General features: G+C 41.2%; 1 protein-coding gene across 2 annotated transcripts in view; it reads right to left on the bottom strand.

The window, feature by feature from the left end:
- Positions 1 to 11,512, bottom strand: part of NOSTRIN (nitric oxide synthase trafficking) — a 56,158-nt gene extending 44,646 nt beyond the window's left edge. The window contains exons 1-2 of one of the 2 annotated variants that reach the window (XM_027590548.2): positions 11,314 to 11,512; positions 1,054 to 1,139 (exon numbers count right to left, since the gene is read on the bottom strand). In XM_027590548.2, the coding sequence (XP_027446349.1) occupies positions 1,054 to 1,139; positions 11,314 to 11,340 (113 nt within the window). In that variant the 5' untranslated portion in view covers positions 11,341 to 11,512. The remainder of the gene's footprint in view (positions 1 to 1,053; positions 1,140 to 11,313) is intronic. The other variant, XM_027590547.2, reaches the window with a different exon arrangement.
- Positions 11,513 to 12,840: the final 1,328 nt, after the last annotated feature.

Here is a 12,840-nt window from a genome sequence, read left to right as displayed (position 1 = left end):
ATGGGTTGAATTTGTATAATAGCTAACCGGTCATATTTTAAATAATTTCTTTTGAGACTAAAAAATATTTCTTACAGGAGAGATTCCCTCTCAGATTGGTCCTACCTGTTCCTCTCATAGAATCAAGGCAATTGGCTATAGAAGTAACTTACTTTAATTTTTTTCTTTTTGACTCTGTTTGACAAACCTATTTTTGTTTTTTGTTCTTTTGTTTTTTTTTTTCTTTTAATAAATGCCTGTTTGAGCTTTCCTGCATCATTCTTTGGCCTCATGTATGGTTCCTGATAAAGTTAATGTTCTCCTTTGCTCTTGTCTTACTAATGCAGGATGCAATTGGCCCATGTCTACCATACACACAATTATTTTAAATTTGAAAGGGTTACCTTAAAAGAATATGCAATCTCTTCTGGAGGTCTTTTTAGAGTTGTTTATTATAGAGCTGTCTAGATGTAGGGAAATGGCTTAAAGACCCTTTATGGCCCAATTCAACACAGGAACTTCTGTAAGTTTCTTGACTGAGTTAAGGGTGCTTATTTTAGCACAGTCACCAACTTGACACCTGATCACATCTAGCATTAAGACAAGGTGATACTGAAAATGGTCACTTTTCATTTATCAGACATTTACTGACAAAGTCAAAAGCCCAGACTCTCAAAGCTCAGGACACAAAGATGAGCAAGACATAGCCCCTGCCCTTGTAGGGGAGACAGAAATCTCAATTGATAATTGCCATCAGTGTGGGCAGTACAATAATGGCAGACACACAGGCACAAGGGAGTGCCCCAGGAGGGGGTGATAAACTCAGTCTGAGGAATCAAAAGAGACTTGACTGAGCCTTCCCAAGCAGAATTACTTCCTGTTGTTTCTTGATTTTTATGGTACCCAAGGGATAAATGTGCAATAGAGGAGAATCACTCTTCAAATCAGTCTCTCAACTACCAAAATATAACACCGAGTTCTGGAAAGTAGGACAGCTTGTAATCACTCCTTCAGTCATATTGTTAGCTGCAACTAAAGAGGAAGAACTGTTTATTGCAAACGTGCGTTTTGTACCTTTGTTGAAGAATGGATGTGACCTGCTTGCAGAAATTCTCTCCATTTTGAGAAAACTCCTTTAGGTTCTTGTACACTTTATTATACTGAAAAAGAAAAGATGCACAGATGGGTTATGAGCACTTCCAAAGGTAGAACTCCTATAAATTCACAATGCTCCGTAATGATGACTGTCATTGTAAATGATCATGCAGCTACGGGGACGCACACTTTTTGGATGCGTTCCTAAAATAAAGATTAAGTCTCTTCTGCCTGGATATGAAATATCTTGGAACACTTTTCAAAAATAAAGTTGGTCTGTCTGTTTCTCCCCAGGCAATGACTCAGCAGTGGGGTGATTTTAAAGTCTGACTTCCTGTCACTTCTATTGTTCCCAGGATGGTTAAAAGTACATTCTGAAATATGCATACTGAGTAATCATTTTCTGCCCCCCCCAAAGCTTCACAATAATATTCCTGGGTGTCAAACCCCAAACTCTTTAAAGTGAATGTTTTGGGGGCCTGCGATATGAAGATGTAAATGAATAACTTGTTGGTAATATGTGCCCCGGTTCCTCTATATCTCATTTAACTCTAGTAATAAGAATGTTGTAACGAGGAGTTGAACATTTTTGTTGTACCAAACTTTTATACATGTCTGAATAAACCTTTAGAAATTCATTTCTATATGAATTTGGCTACAGACACAAGATTTCCAAGGGAAAGTTTTTGTCATTTGATTTAGAACTCCACAATGTCACTCTGAAAATTATATTGTAAAAGTGCTCAGATGGAGAGAGTAAATGTGAATGAATTCTGCAGCTTTCCTGACACAGAGTAGCTCAGTTAGGTGGTGGAACGGTCCCAAGAGCCCTCCCTCAGAGTTTCCATCTGGGAGTTATGATACCTCATTGCCTTTTTAAAAATGAGACTTTAGGGGCACCTGGGTGGCTCAGCCGGTTAAGCGTCTGCCTTCAGCTCAGGTCGTGATGCCAAGGGCCTGGGATCGAGTTTCAACTGGGGCTCCCCACTCAGCAGGGAGTCTGCTTCTCCCTCTGCCCCACCTGCCCCCAGTCTCTTAAATAAATAAATAAAATCTTTAAAAAAATAAAATGAGATTTTACAGAAGAGGATGAAAGTCCTCTATGAAACGAGCGCCATACTATAGCTCTTTGCTCATCTGATGAGCCAGCCTCCTCCAGCGCTCCAGGGGTGCTCAGCTGGGCACTGCATTGAGAGCTCACATTCAGTGAGCACCTACTATGCAGCCGGCAGATTCACATACGTGAATTCTCAGGGCCCAGGTAGCCTTTCAGTTGTCAAAGGGGGACCTGGTGTATGGTGCAAGCAGAGTAGCAAACAGAGGACACAGGGCCATGGAGGAGGAAAGGACCTAAAGAAATGACCTTCGGGGCTGGAAAGAACCAATACCAAGGATATAGGAACACAATCCTATAGATACCAAATTCTTTTATCTTCATGCAGTGGTTTCACTTCCTTCTGAACTTAGCACAGCAAGCCAGGGCAGGATTTGGGAGACACACAGGAGTAGCAAACAGCTTTGATGAAACTGCCTTGGGCTCAAGGACAGTGGTCAGGGAGGAAAGCTCTTTACAAAGACGTTGTTAACTCCTAAAGCAAGGTTTGCAAAATCATGTGACTGCAGGCACCTGTCAACACCTGAGTGAGCAGCAGGGTGGGGACAGCGAGCTGGAGAGACAGCTGTCCCAACTGCTCTGGACCAAGGGAATGTGGCCCACGATGGCCAGATATTCCAGTTTGTCTCAAAAAGCTGAAATAAGGATTAGCATCTGAAATATGATTTTCTGAAAATAATTGTAGCCAACAATTTACAAATTTTAAAGCTCTTGGCAGAGCCAGCAAAACATACCGATAGTGAGGTTTAGATGTAGGCTGTCATAAGAAAGTGATTGTCCTCTGAGTCATGAGAGTAAAGTCACTATTTGGCAGCCAAGTCATTTTTATTTCCATAAAAATAATTTGTCATAGGAACGATGTGATATTATAAGGCCCCCTTCCTCCCCTTATAGGTACAGTGGGAAAGTTTTAGCGAGCATTTTAAAACTGTTTAGTTTTTTTGTCTGCTCCTCCACTGCCTAAACATTTTCACTACGTTCCCCAAAGACTTTTATTTTCTTTCCACACCACCAAATAACATCCCACAAATCACAGAGGTATCATGAGAAGAAAATAGGGACACGTTTAGCAGGGCTTACGTCCCTGGAATAAAGTTATTTCTCAGTGTCTGGCCCTTAGGTGAAGCCATGTGACTAAATGCTTTGCAAGGAAGCCTGGGTGAGAGTACTGTGTGGGGTTTCAGTGAAGTTGTCTCCCTCCTCTTTCCTGACACCTGAACTTAAGAAGCAATGGCTGCCCCAATGTTTATAGCAGCGATGTCCACAATAGCCAAACTATGGAAAGTTTGACAGAGGAATGCATAAAGAAGATGTGGTGTTTATATACAATGGAATACTACTCAGCCATAAAAAGAATGAAATCTTGCCATTTGCGATGACGTGGATGGAACTAGAGGGTATTATGTTAAGCGAAATAAATCAAAGAAAGATAAATACTATATGATTTCACTCATATGTGGAATTTAGGAAACCAAACAGATGAACATAGGGGAAGGGAAAGAAAAAAAAGTAAGTTGGAAACAGAGAGGGAGGCAAACCCTAAGAGACTCTTAACTACAGGGTACAAACTGGGGGTTGTTGGAGGGGAGGGGCGTGGGGTAACCGAGTGATGGGCATTAAGGGGGGCACTTGAAGGAATGAGCACTGGGTGTTGTATGCAACTGATGAATCACTGAATTCTACCTCTGAAACTAATAATACAGTATATGGTAATTAAATTGAATTAAAAGAAGAAAGAAAGAAAGAAGAAAGAAAGAAAGAAAGAAAGAAAGAAAGAAAGAAAGAAAGAAAGAAAGAAAGAAAGAAAGAAAGAAAGAAAGAAAGAAAGAAAGAAAGAAAGAAAGAAAGAAAGAAGAAAGAAAGAAAGAAGAAAGAAAAGAAAGAAAGAAAGAAAGAAAGAAGAAAGAAAGAAAGAAAAAGAAAGAAAGAAAGAGAAAAAAGAAAGAAAGAGAAAAAGAGAAAAGAAAGAAAAGAAGAAAGAAGAAAGAAAGAAAAAAAGAAAGAAGAAAGAAAAAAGAAAGAAAGAAAAAAAAGAAAGAAAAAATGATGGATGATGCCATAAGGTGATCTTGAGGCTGACATCATGTGCTAAAATGGTAGGCAGAAAGAGAAAAAGAGCCTGGGTTCCCGATGGGGACCACACATGCCCTCAGCGCTCTACTTTTGGACTTACTTTCTGTGTGAGAAAAATACAATAATAGGGGTTTTTAAAAGCCACTCTTATTTTAAAATGTGCAGCTGAGGGTGCCTGAGTGGCTTAGTCGGTTAAGCGTCTGCCTTCAGCTCAGGTCATGATCCCAGGGCCCTGGAGTGAGTCTCACATTGGAGCAGGGAGCCTTCTTCTCCCTCTGCCTCTCTCTCTCTCTCTCTCATGAATAAAGAAATAAAATCTTAAAAAAAAATAAAATGTGCAGCTGAACATAGCTCTAACTCATACACAGTCTTTTAACTTTTTATTTTAAATTACGAAACATTTTTGTTTCATAAAATAATAATGATACAGATAATAATAATGACACCCATTATGAACTCACTTCCTAAGTTATAGAGATATTTAACATTTTGCTTCTGCTTTCTCTTTAACCAACTGTTTTTTCCTTTTCATAATTTCTTTGGCTATACTTGGACATTTATTCGTCCATATGAAGATTTATCTAATTACATTTTTTAAATCCCTGTTGGGATCCTAATTGGAATTGCATTATATATATCAATTTGGGGAAATTGACTTTTTTATGGTATTTAGACTTCCCATCCAAGGACATAGTAAGTCTTTTCATGTGTTCATCTTATTTTATGTTCAATAAAATTTTATGATTTTCTTTATAAGTCTTGTAGCTTTCCTATTTGATTTATTTAGAAATATTTCACGGTATTAAACTGTGAGTTTTTTTTATGTAATGTCCTATCTGCTTTGCTCTCCAGCCTACAGCAAAGCAGAAACAAAGACCCAACAAAAACACCAGGGGGCCATGCACAAGAGAGAAAGATTCCAGTGCATGCTTGCAGGGTGAGTTCTCCTGCTCTGAAACACTATGAGGCTGGGGCTGGGAGAAGACAAAGCAGAGACATGGATTAGAGGATTTTGGAGGCTTCAGACTGGGAATGAGAAGAACCATCAGCAGAGCCAGGAGTGTAGGGAAGGGACTGTGAGCTGAGCTGTCCTAGGGGATGGGCCCACACCAGCCCCATCACCTGAGGAGTCTGCGTCCAACAGTCCTGGGAGAGAACAGGGTTCCTCAGACCCCATGCGTGACGATGGGGGCTTGGAAGGGAAATCTTGCCCCTAACCAAGGTGGAAATGAGAAGAACCAGGAGAGAATTTTTCTGTTTATCAGGCCATCAGACCTCTCCAAGACATGTTTTTAAAATACTATCTCCAGGGGACTAGTTCTAGGAGGCCAGACAGCTCTGAAAGTTTCTAAGCCATTGATTCAAAACTCAGTTGTTTTGGGGGGCGTTGGAGATCCTGTGAGAAAGTGGGGAGTCCCTGTCTTTCCCAAGTTCAAACTCAACTGTTTAAAGCAAAGCACAGCTTATGCTTCAGTTGATCCTGGGCCTGCCGGTTTTAGATTTCAGAAGATGATTTCCTGTTATTTAACAGACTGGTACTTCCTAACGCTTTCATATCATGGCACACCTAAGAAATGATATTTGGGGGCACATGGGTGGCTCAGTCGGTTAAGCATCTGACTCTTGGTTTCGGCTCAGGTTGTGATCTCAGGGTCCTAGGATCGAGCCCTGCATTGGGCTCCCTGCTCCGCGTGGAGTCTGCTTAAGACCCTCACTTCCTCTCCCTCTGCCCCTCCCCCCTGTGCTCTGTCTCTCTCTCTCTCAAATAAATAAATCTTAAAAAAAATAATAAATAATAAAAAAAAGAAAATGATATTTGTACTGGGACAGTGTGTGGTAAATGGACAAACTTGTTCAAGGCAGAGGAAACTGGCCTGGGAGCTCTTCCACCCCCCTGCCCCAGCCACATCCTGCCAATTTGAAGATTGTCAAGATTCGTGTCTCAGGTACACCTATAACCCATTCACCAAATTCCAGGATGCCCAGGCACACGCTAGTCCAGAAGCTTCTCACTACATTATGTTGTTGTTAAGTTCATGATCAGGATGACAGCAGGATGTTCTTATTAGAGCAATGGAGAGAATCTTTATCTTTGACGCCATATGCAATGTACCGGACACTCCCCAACAAACCCTGATCTCCCCTGAGATAAAGGTGACATAGATAAATAAAAGAGTTGCTAAGAATACTTCCATTAGTGCAGCATAAGCCCTTCTTTAGAAACAGTGATTCTGTACCTTTCATCATTGTACCATCTACTCAGACTTAAAGACAAAATCTGTGAAAAGCAGACTTGCATAAATCTGAAAGCAGAACCCAGGACCATCTTGTCCTGTGTGTATGAGATCAGAAAATCTTGGAACACGTGTACTTTAAGGTGATGAGATCTCTTGACCTTGGCTTTGGCTCTCCCTCTGCTCTCTCACCTCTCCTTCCCAACCCACTCTCATCCACCAGAGAGGCCACTGAAGGGATTCCATGGAGCACAGCTTGAAAACCACTAAAGTCTAGTCCCTTTATTTTATAGGTAAGCGCCAAAGAGCTGAGAATAACTTCATCAGTTAGGGGCAGATCCGTGATTAGAAATATTAGGGGAGCCGATCAATTAGAGAAACCATCAGAAATAAATATATTTATAAATAGCTGATCAGGATAATTGCACTAAGTTTACACGGAGTAATAGTTACCTTTAAGTATTATGATCAGTACAAATGGCTTCCTAATGTCATCAACCAGCACAAGAAGTGTTTTCTCTAGTCAAAATCATATGGAAGGTAAATTTTTGGTGTTCTTTCCCCACCCATTGAATTTTCAAATACCCCACCCCTACCAAATATTCATTCCACGAAAAGACCATACTATTGATCTTACATATCCATAGGAATTTTTATTAATATGTTGTCTCTCCCTGGGCTTATTAATTAATAGGAAAAAAGTTATGTATTTTTTTCCCTGATAAAGGGAGTTCAGGCAAGTGGTGGAATATCTGGGACATTTCTGAGCCCCTAGAAAAACTCTTCACCAAGAAAACTGGTACACACAGGCATTTCCCATTCAGTCTTCAAAAAAATATTTCTGCCCAGCATTTGTAAGCAAATTCTTTTGTATAAATGTTGTCGTCACCAAAAATGGAGGAATCAAAGTAATGGGCACATGGAATAATTAGATAACTTCTAAACAATGTAAAATGCACTGTATCAACCCTGGACTAACTGTTCTTTCTGATTTTCCACAATTTGAATGATTAAGGTTAAATTCAGTTATTCCCAAAAAGTCCATTTCTATTCTAAATGGCGTATGGCAAGTTTTTGGACAGTGATATCCTCATAGTATTAAATAAACCATGATATTCCACTTATATTTAATCAAATAAGCTTTTGTTTGATGCCTTTCATATGACAGGCACTGTGCTATGATTTCATGTGAATCTTGATTCACGGGGATAATATTTCAAACCACTGCTCTTTTAACTAAGGGATTATCTAGGTAAGATCTGGAATCCCCATGGCAAACCATCATAAGTTATGAGATATAGAACATTAAAGAACATAGTCTACTCCATCCTCTCCTCTTACTTTACAAGAGGAAACAGGCCCGTGAGATGTGGATGGCATATCACATTATCTCAGGGATGCTGTGGGCCACAGGACATCTATGTGGTCAGACCCAATCTGCCTCCTTATCTCTGCAAAGAACCCGAATCCCTCAGAAGCCATGGACCATTGTAACGTTATCTTCTATCTTAATGCAAGTGAGCATCCCATGGCCCAGGCTGAGCCACTGAGATGGGAAGCCCAGATTGGCACGTGAGCCAGGTTAAAGGAGCCGTCCCACAGCCTGGCGGGTTACTGCTTCCTTAGCTGATAATGTTAAGGGAAGGGACAGACTGTGTGGAGCCCAAAATGCCTGCTTTGGCAGGTCCCTACCTGGATACCGTACAAGTGAGTAAAAACATAAACTTGGTTACAGCTTGTTATTTGCCCATGATTTCTGTGGCATTATTTCATAGGAAGGTGCTGCTTTTGAAGAAAAATGACTAGAGTATTTCACTTGGAGATAATTCGATTCCTGTCTATTTCCTTGCACCTGGATTTGAAAATTATTTCACTTAGCTTTTTTTTTTTTTTGTAGGTATAGAAGCTAAACTCAGAGGCATCAAGACATTAAGGCCCAGAGCCAATTCTGTTCCTTTTCAAAAACAGAACTTTAAAAATCTTCCTCAAATAAGTTCTGACACTCTTAAGAGTTAGTTAAAAGCCTACACAACATTTAGGCAATATTTGTGCTACCCTGGAGACTAATAATCTGAGCATAGACTCTGACCAGGCTGTTTGATGTGGAATAGCCCAGCTATTAGCCTATCTTGGTCACTGGAGCATGAACTGAAAAAGAGATTTTAAAATATTTTTTTGTATTATGGTTCCTTTGGCTGTGTTGTGAAATCTATATTTTACTCAGAATATTTTTAAATGCATTAGATAAAATAACATAGGATTGCAAAAGAAACATTATATTGATATATATTTATGAAAACATTTAAAAATTATGTGTGCTTTTAAATTAACATACTAAATAACAAGTCTTAAGAATAACCCAAATTTCTAAATCACACGGAATGTAAACAATGTTTCTAGATAATTGCAACCACTATAATATTATATAAAATGTCTGTGATTTTTTTTTTTGGTTACAAATCACAGACACTGTGGTAGTACTGAAGTTTGTTGCTTATATTCAGAATTGAAGTAAATTCTAAAGGGTTTTTTTTTTATTTGAGAGAGAGAGAGAGAGAGAGAAGCACACATGAGCATGAGGCAGGGGCATGAGGGGGGCTACTGAGTAGGGAGCTGGACACCCAGCACGGGGCTCGATCCCAGGACCCCGGGATCATGACCTGAGCCGAAGGCAGACGCTTAACAGACTGAATCACCCAGGCACCTCTGAAGTAAATTCTAAATTTCAGTGAGAAATTAGTAGAAACAAAGAGGCACATTTTTCCCATTGAATTTCATGTAACCACTGATTTTCATACATGGATCCACTGGGGCAGACCAGCTTAAAAACTAGGTAAGCTAAGGCTTTATGAATTAATTGTGTTCCATGCAACCCTAAGGACAGAATGAGACGTTTTGCAGGTGGTTAAACTTTGGGTTCTGTTTGGTTTCCTCACAAAACCATGCCCATATTTCAGGAAGCATTCATCGGCAGTCCATCCCTTTGTTTTATTCTGCTGCCCAACTGCAGCTTCACCTTCACACAACATTATTCCCCAAGCACAAACTAGAACTGTGCCAGGAAATCAACGTGAACCCTTGAAAATGAAACAGTTGCCAATAAATAAAGATTCCATGACTTTAGAGGATTTGGGAAACCTGGCTGAAGGGATATCCGCCTCTTCTTGACTCCCAGACTACCTTTGATGGCACCCGGCCCAGAGAGATAACCTTCAAGTTGTGGACAAGGATGGGAGTCCCTGGGGACGTAGCTCAGCTGAGGGAGAAGAACCTCTCAGCACGTTAAGGAGGGAGCATGAGGCTGACCCACACATGTGGTGACGGGTTCTCTTGGGGGGCTGCTTAGAAGGAAACATGTCTCCCAGATCCTGATCTGAAGGCAGCCTTTGAAAAGGACATTAGGCGATTAGTGCGTGTTCATGTTATTGTTGCGTCAAATTAACTTGGTCCCAGTTTCTCTCTCTTCTATCTCCTCTTCACGTGGTCATGACTTTCTTCTTTGGTGACTGTTAAGGTCAAGTTTTTGCCTCCACTTACCCCATCCCTGTCTCACTCAACCACCCCTATGCAAAAACGTCATCAGAGTATATCAGTGGGAAGAAAGGAGAGGGGTTAACATTTGGTTAGGGAGCAGATGCAGAGAGAGAAAAATAAACAGCAAATACATGAACAAAAAATTATCTGTGCTTACCAATAGAGAGAAGATTGGGATGGAGGAAATTAAAGGGGAGAATTTTCCATCTTAGAATCTATATACAACTATATTGTTGGAATTCGTTTTTACATTAGACACATATTTACTTTTGTATTTAAAAAAGTAAAAGCAGACAGAACCTGCTATTACATGGTCATTATTAATGTTATTAGCCCTTACAACTTCATCTCATTAAGCCCGTCTGATTCATGAACTCGTTTTGTGGGGTCGCATTTACAGCTCCACCTTCTCTAAACCTGTGCTTTGTCCAATGTATAAACACAAATGAAACCAGTAATTCTCTGTTGCTCTTCTTCTTTATGGCTTTATTGCAGCCCTCATTTATCTGCTTCTCCCCAGTTGGTAATTGTTGGGGTTTTTTGGATAAAATACTCGAGAGATGAATGCAACCCTTTGCTTCTGATGTCACCGATCTTAGTTTTTTGCCACCCTTTATTGAGCTAACACCCTGATGATTCTTGATTATTTTACATCCAGAGTATATATGCCCCTACGTGCCTTATTTTAATTGCTCCTTATTTCCTAAATTTCATCTCTACTATTGCTGTCAACAACCACACACCATCTTTGGACTTTTGACCCATCTTCTTTTTTTGAGAACACTCCCAGGACTAAACAAACATGTTGGTGGACCAGTGTGAGAACCATGGGAGGCTGGGCAGGGTGGGGGGCCCGTCCTTCCACTTACAGGCCTTACAATTCTGGACTTTACATGATATGGGGAAATATGCCAAAATCTTCCACCCTAACTTCATTCTCAGAGCCTCAAATTGGCTGCAGATTCGGAGTGTTTGTGTAGCCACTCTACACACCATGTTGGCACCCATCGGCGCAGATCTTAAGAATGTTTTCCAAACAGCCGCCATCTGCAAGCAAATATGATGCTATACCCCCTTGAAGTTTTTCCAACAATATGAGAATAAAAGATGACAATTAACCTGCCCTGTCATTTGCTAGAAAGGGTTGTTTTAAATCGAACCAAAGAAAAACCACAAGATTTTTGAATCACGGCCAATATCTAAACATATTTGTCTTCCGAACGTCTCAAATTTCTTAAGTTAAAACCCATTAGTAGTATAAACTCACCACACTGAGCTACTCACCGAGCAATCTGTCAGTGGGTCCCTCATATTGGAATTGTTTTCCTTCGGTCCTTTTACCTACGCTCCAGTGTTCAGCGTTCAAGAAACTACAATCAAGGCTGGGTGTGTCCTGGACTTCCCGTATTCAAAGGGCCTCGAGTACGTCAGTCCTGGTCAAACACCCGAGGAGGAAGTCCCAGCCCGGCACTTTCATCCCGTTTGTTTCCTGAAAAAGCAAAGAGCTGCTCTGGGTCAAGAGAGCTGGACTGAGCTGTTGAGAATGACTTCTGTGAATACTTAGAGGGCAGAATACTGAGTCCTAAATTGCCTGACCTTGCTAGAAGGCCCAGAAGCCGTCAAGTGTCCCAGTAATTTGGGTGTTCAGGGTTGATATGGAGGATGCATAATCTCCTGGCCTGCTGTATTTATCACGTTTTAAAATTTTCTTTATTTTATGACGTTTTGGCATGTTGGGGCCTTTCAGACCTGAGGCGGACTGCCCCTCCTAGGGTTAGCTAATTCTTGGAGATAGCAAACAATTTGCCTGTGAGTGTGACTTTGATATGCAAACTGACCAATCCTGAGCTCAGAACCCCAACCACCTCTTTATCTAACACACACTCCGAGTCACTATTCCCCTGTCCCAAATCACCCCAGGGCCAGGTACCAAACAACTGGGACCACACCCACAGAACTATAACTATGCTGGGAAAATGTCTAGAAAAGTCTGTCGGGGAGCAGGGCACACATTAACCACATCACAGGGCCAAACTCAACCCAACCCTCACTCTCAGCCCAAGAGGCTAAACTATGAAGTTAAGAAGAATTTTCCTATGTTCACCCTCCCTTTTTTGTTTATTATTACTCAAAAGGGTAAACAGAACTAGAAATCAACTATCAGCAACTTACCATTTATTGCTTTCTCTGCACCCAGTTGTCAGTCCTTAGGTTTTCAGCTAATGGCCTGTTGCCTTGTGGTGGCCGTTTGCGCGGGCTGCAGGCAGCTTTGGTATGACTGGCAAGGCCCCAGTCTGAGAGGAGAGCCCACTGGCACACTTCAGAGCCGCCCAGGGTGCTGCCCTGGTATTCATCTGCCCTAGGTATGCAGGGAAAAGTCCCTAGAAATAAGGAATGAAGAGGAAGGGGATACTGAGGGAAGAGAAGCTGCCTTGCAATCAGATGGAGAAGAGCAGTCCATAGTCAGGGATCACTATACACACTTAACAGTGCTCTCCTCTTAGCATCACCCAAGGAACTTGATCACTGGAGGTTCCAACATTGAGCAGTAGCAACTAAGGACTAGAATTACATATGGCAACTCGGCATTCTGAAAGAAGTGTAGAGACAGGTTATAAACTGAAGTTAATATGTCATTCAGATTCCCATTGGAGGGCTTCCCTGCCATCAGAGATTGTAGATCAACTGGGCTGGAGCCTTGGTTTAAAGGGCCTGGGGCAGCTCAGTGTCTTCCTTCTGATTCTGGAAGCTCTTGGTCTCATTTCAGCTCCAACTCAGTTCAAAATGGGGAGATTGGCCTCCCTTGCTGGT

The sequence above is a fragment of the Zalophus californianus genome, chromosome 3, assembly GCF_009762305.2.
Source record: "Zalophus californianus isolate mZalCal1 chromosome 3, mZalCal1.pri.v2, whole genome shotgun sequence".
Classification (NCBI taxonomy): Eukaryota; Metazoa; Chordata; class Mammalia; order Carnivora; family Otariidae; genus Zalophus; species Zalophus californianus.
This window is presented reverse-complemented; position numbering and strand designations above follow the sequence as displayed.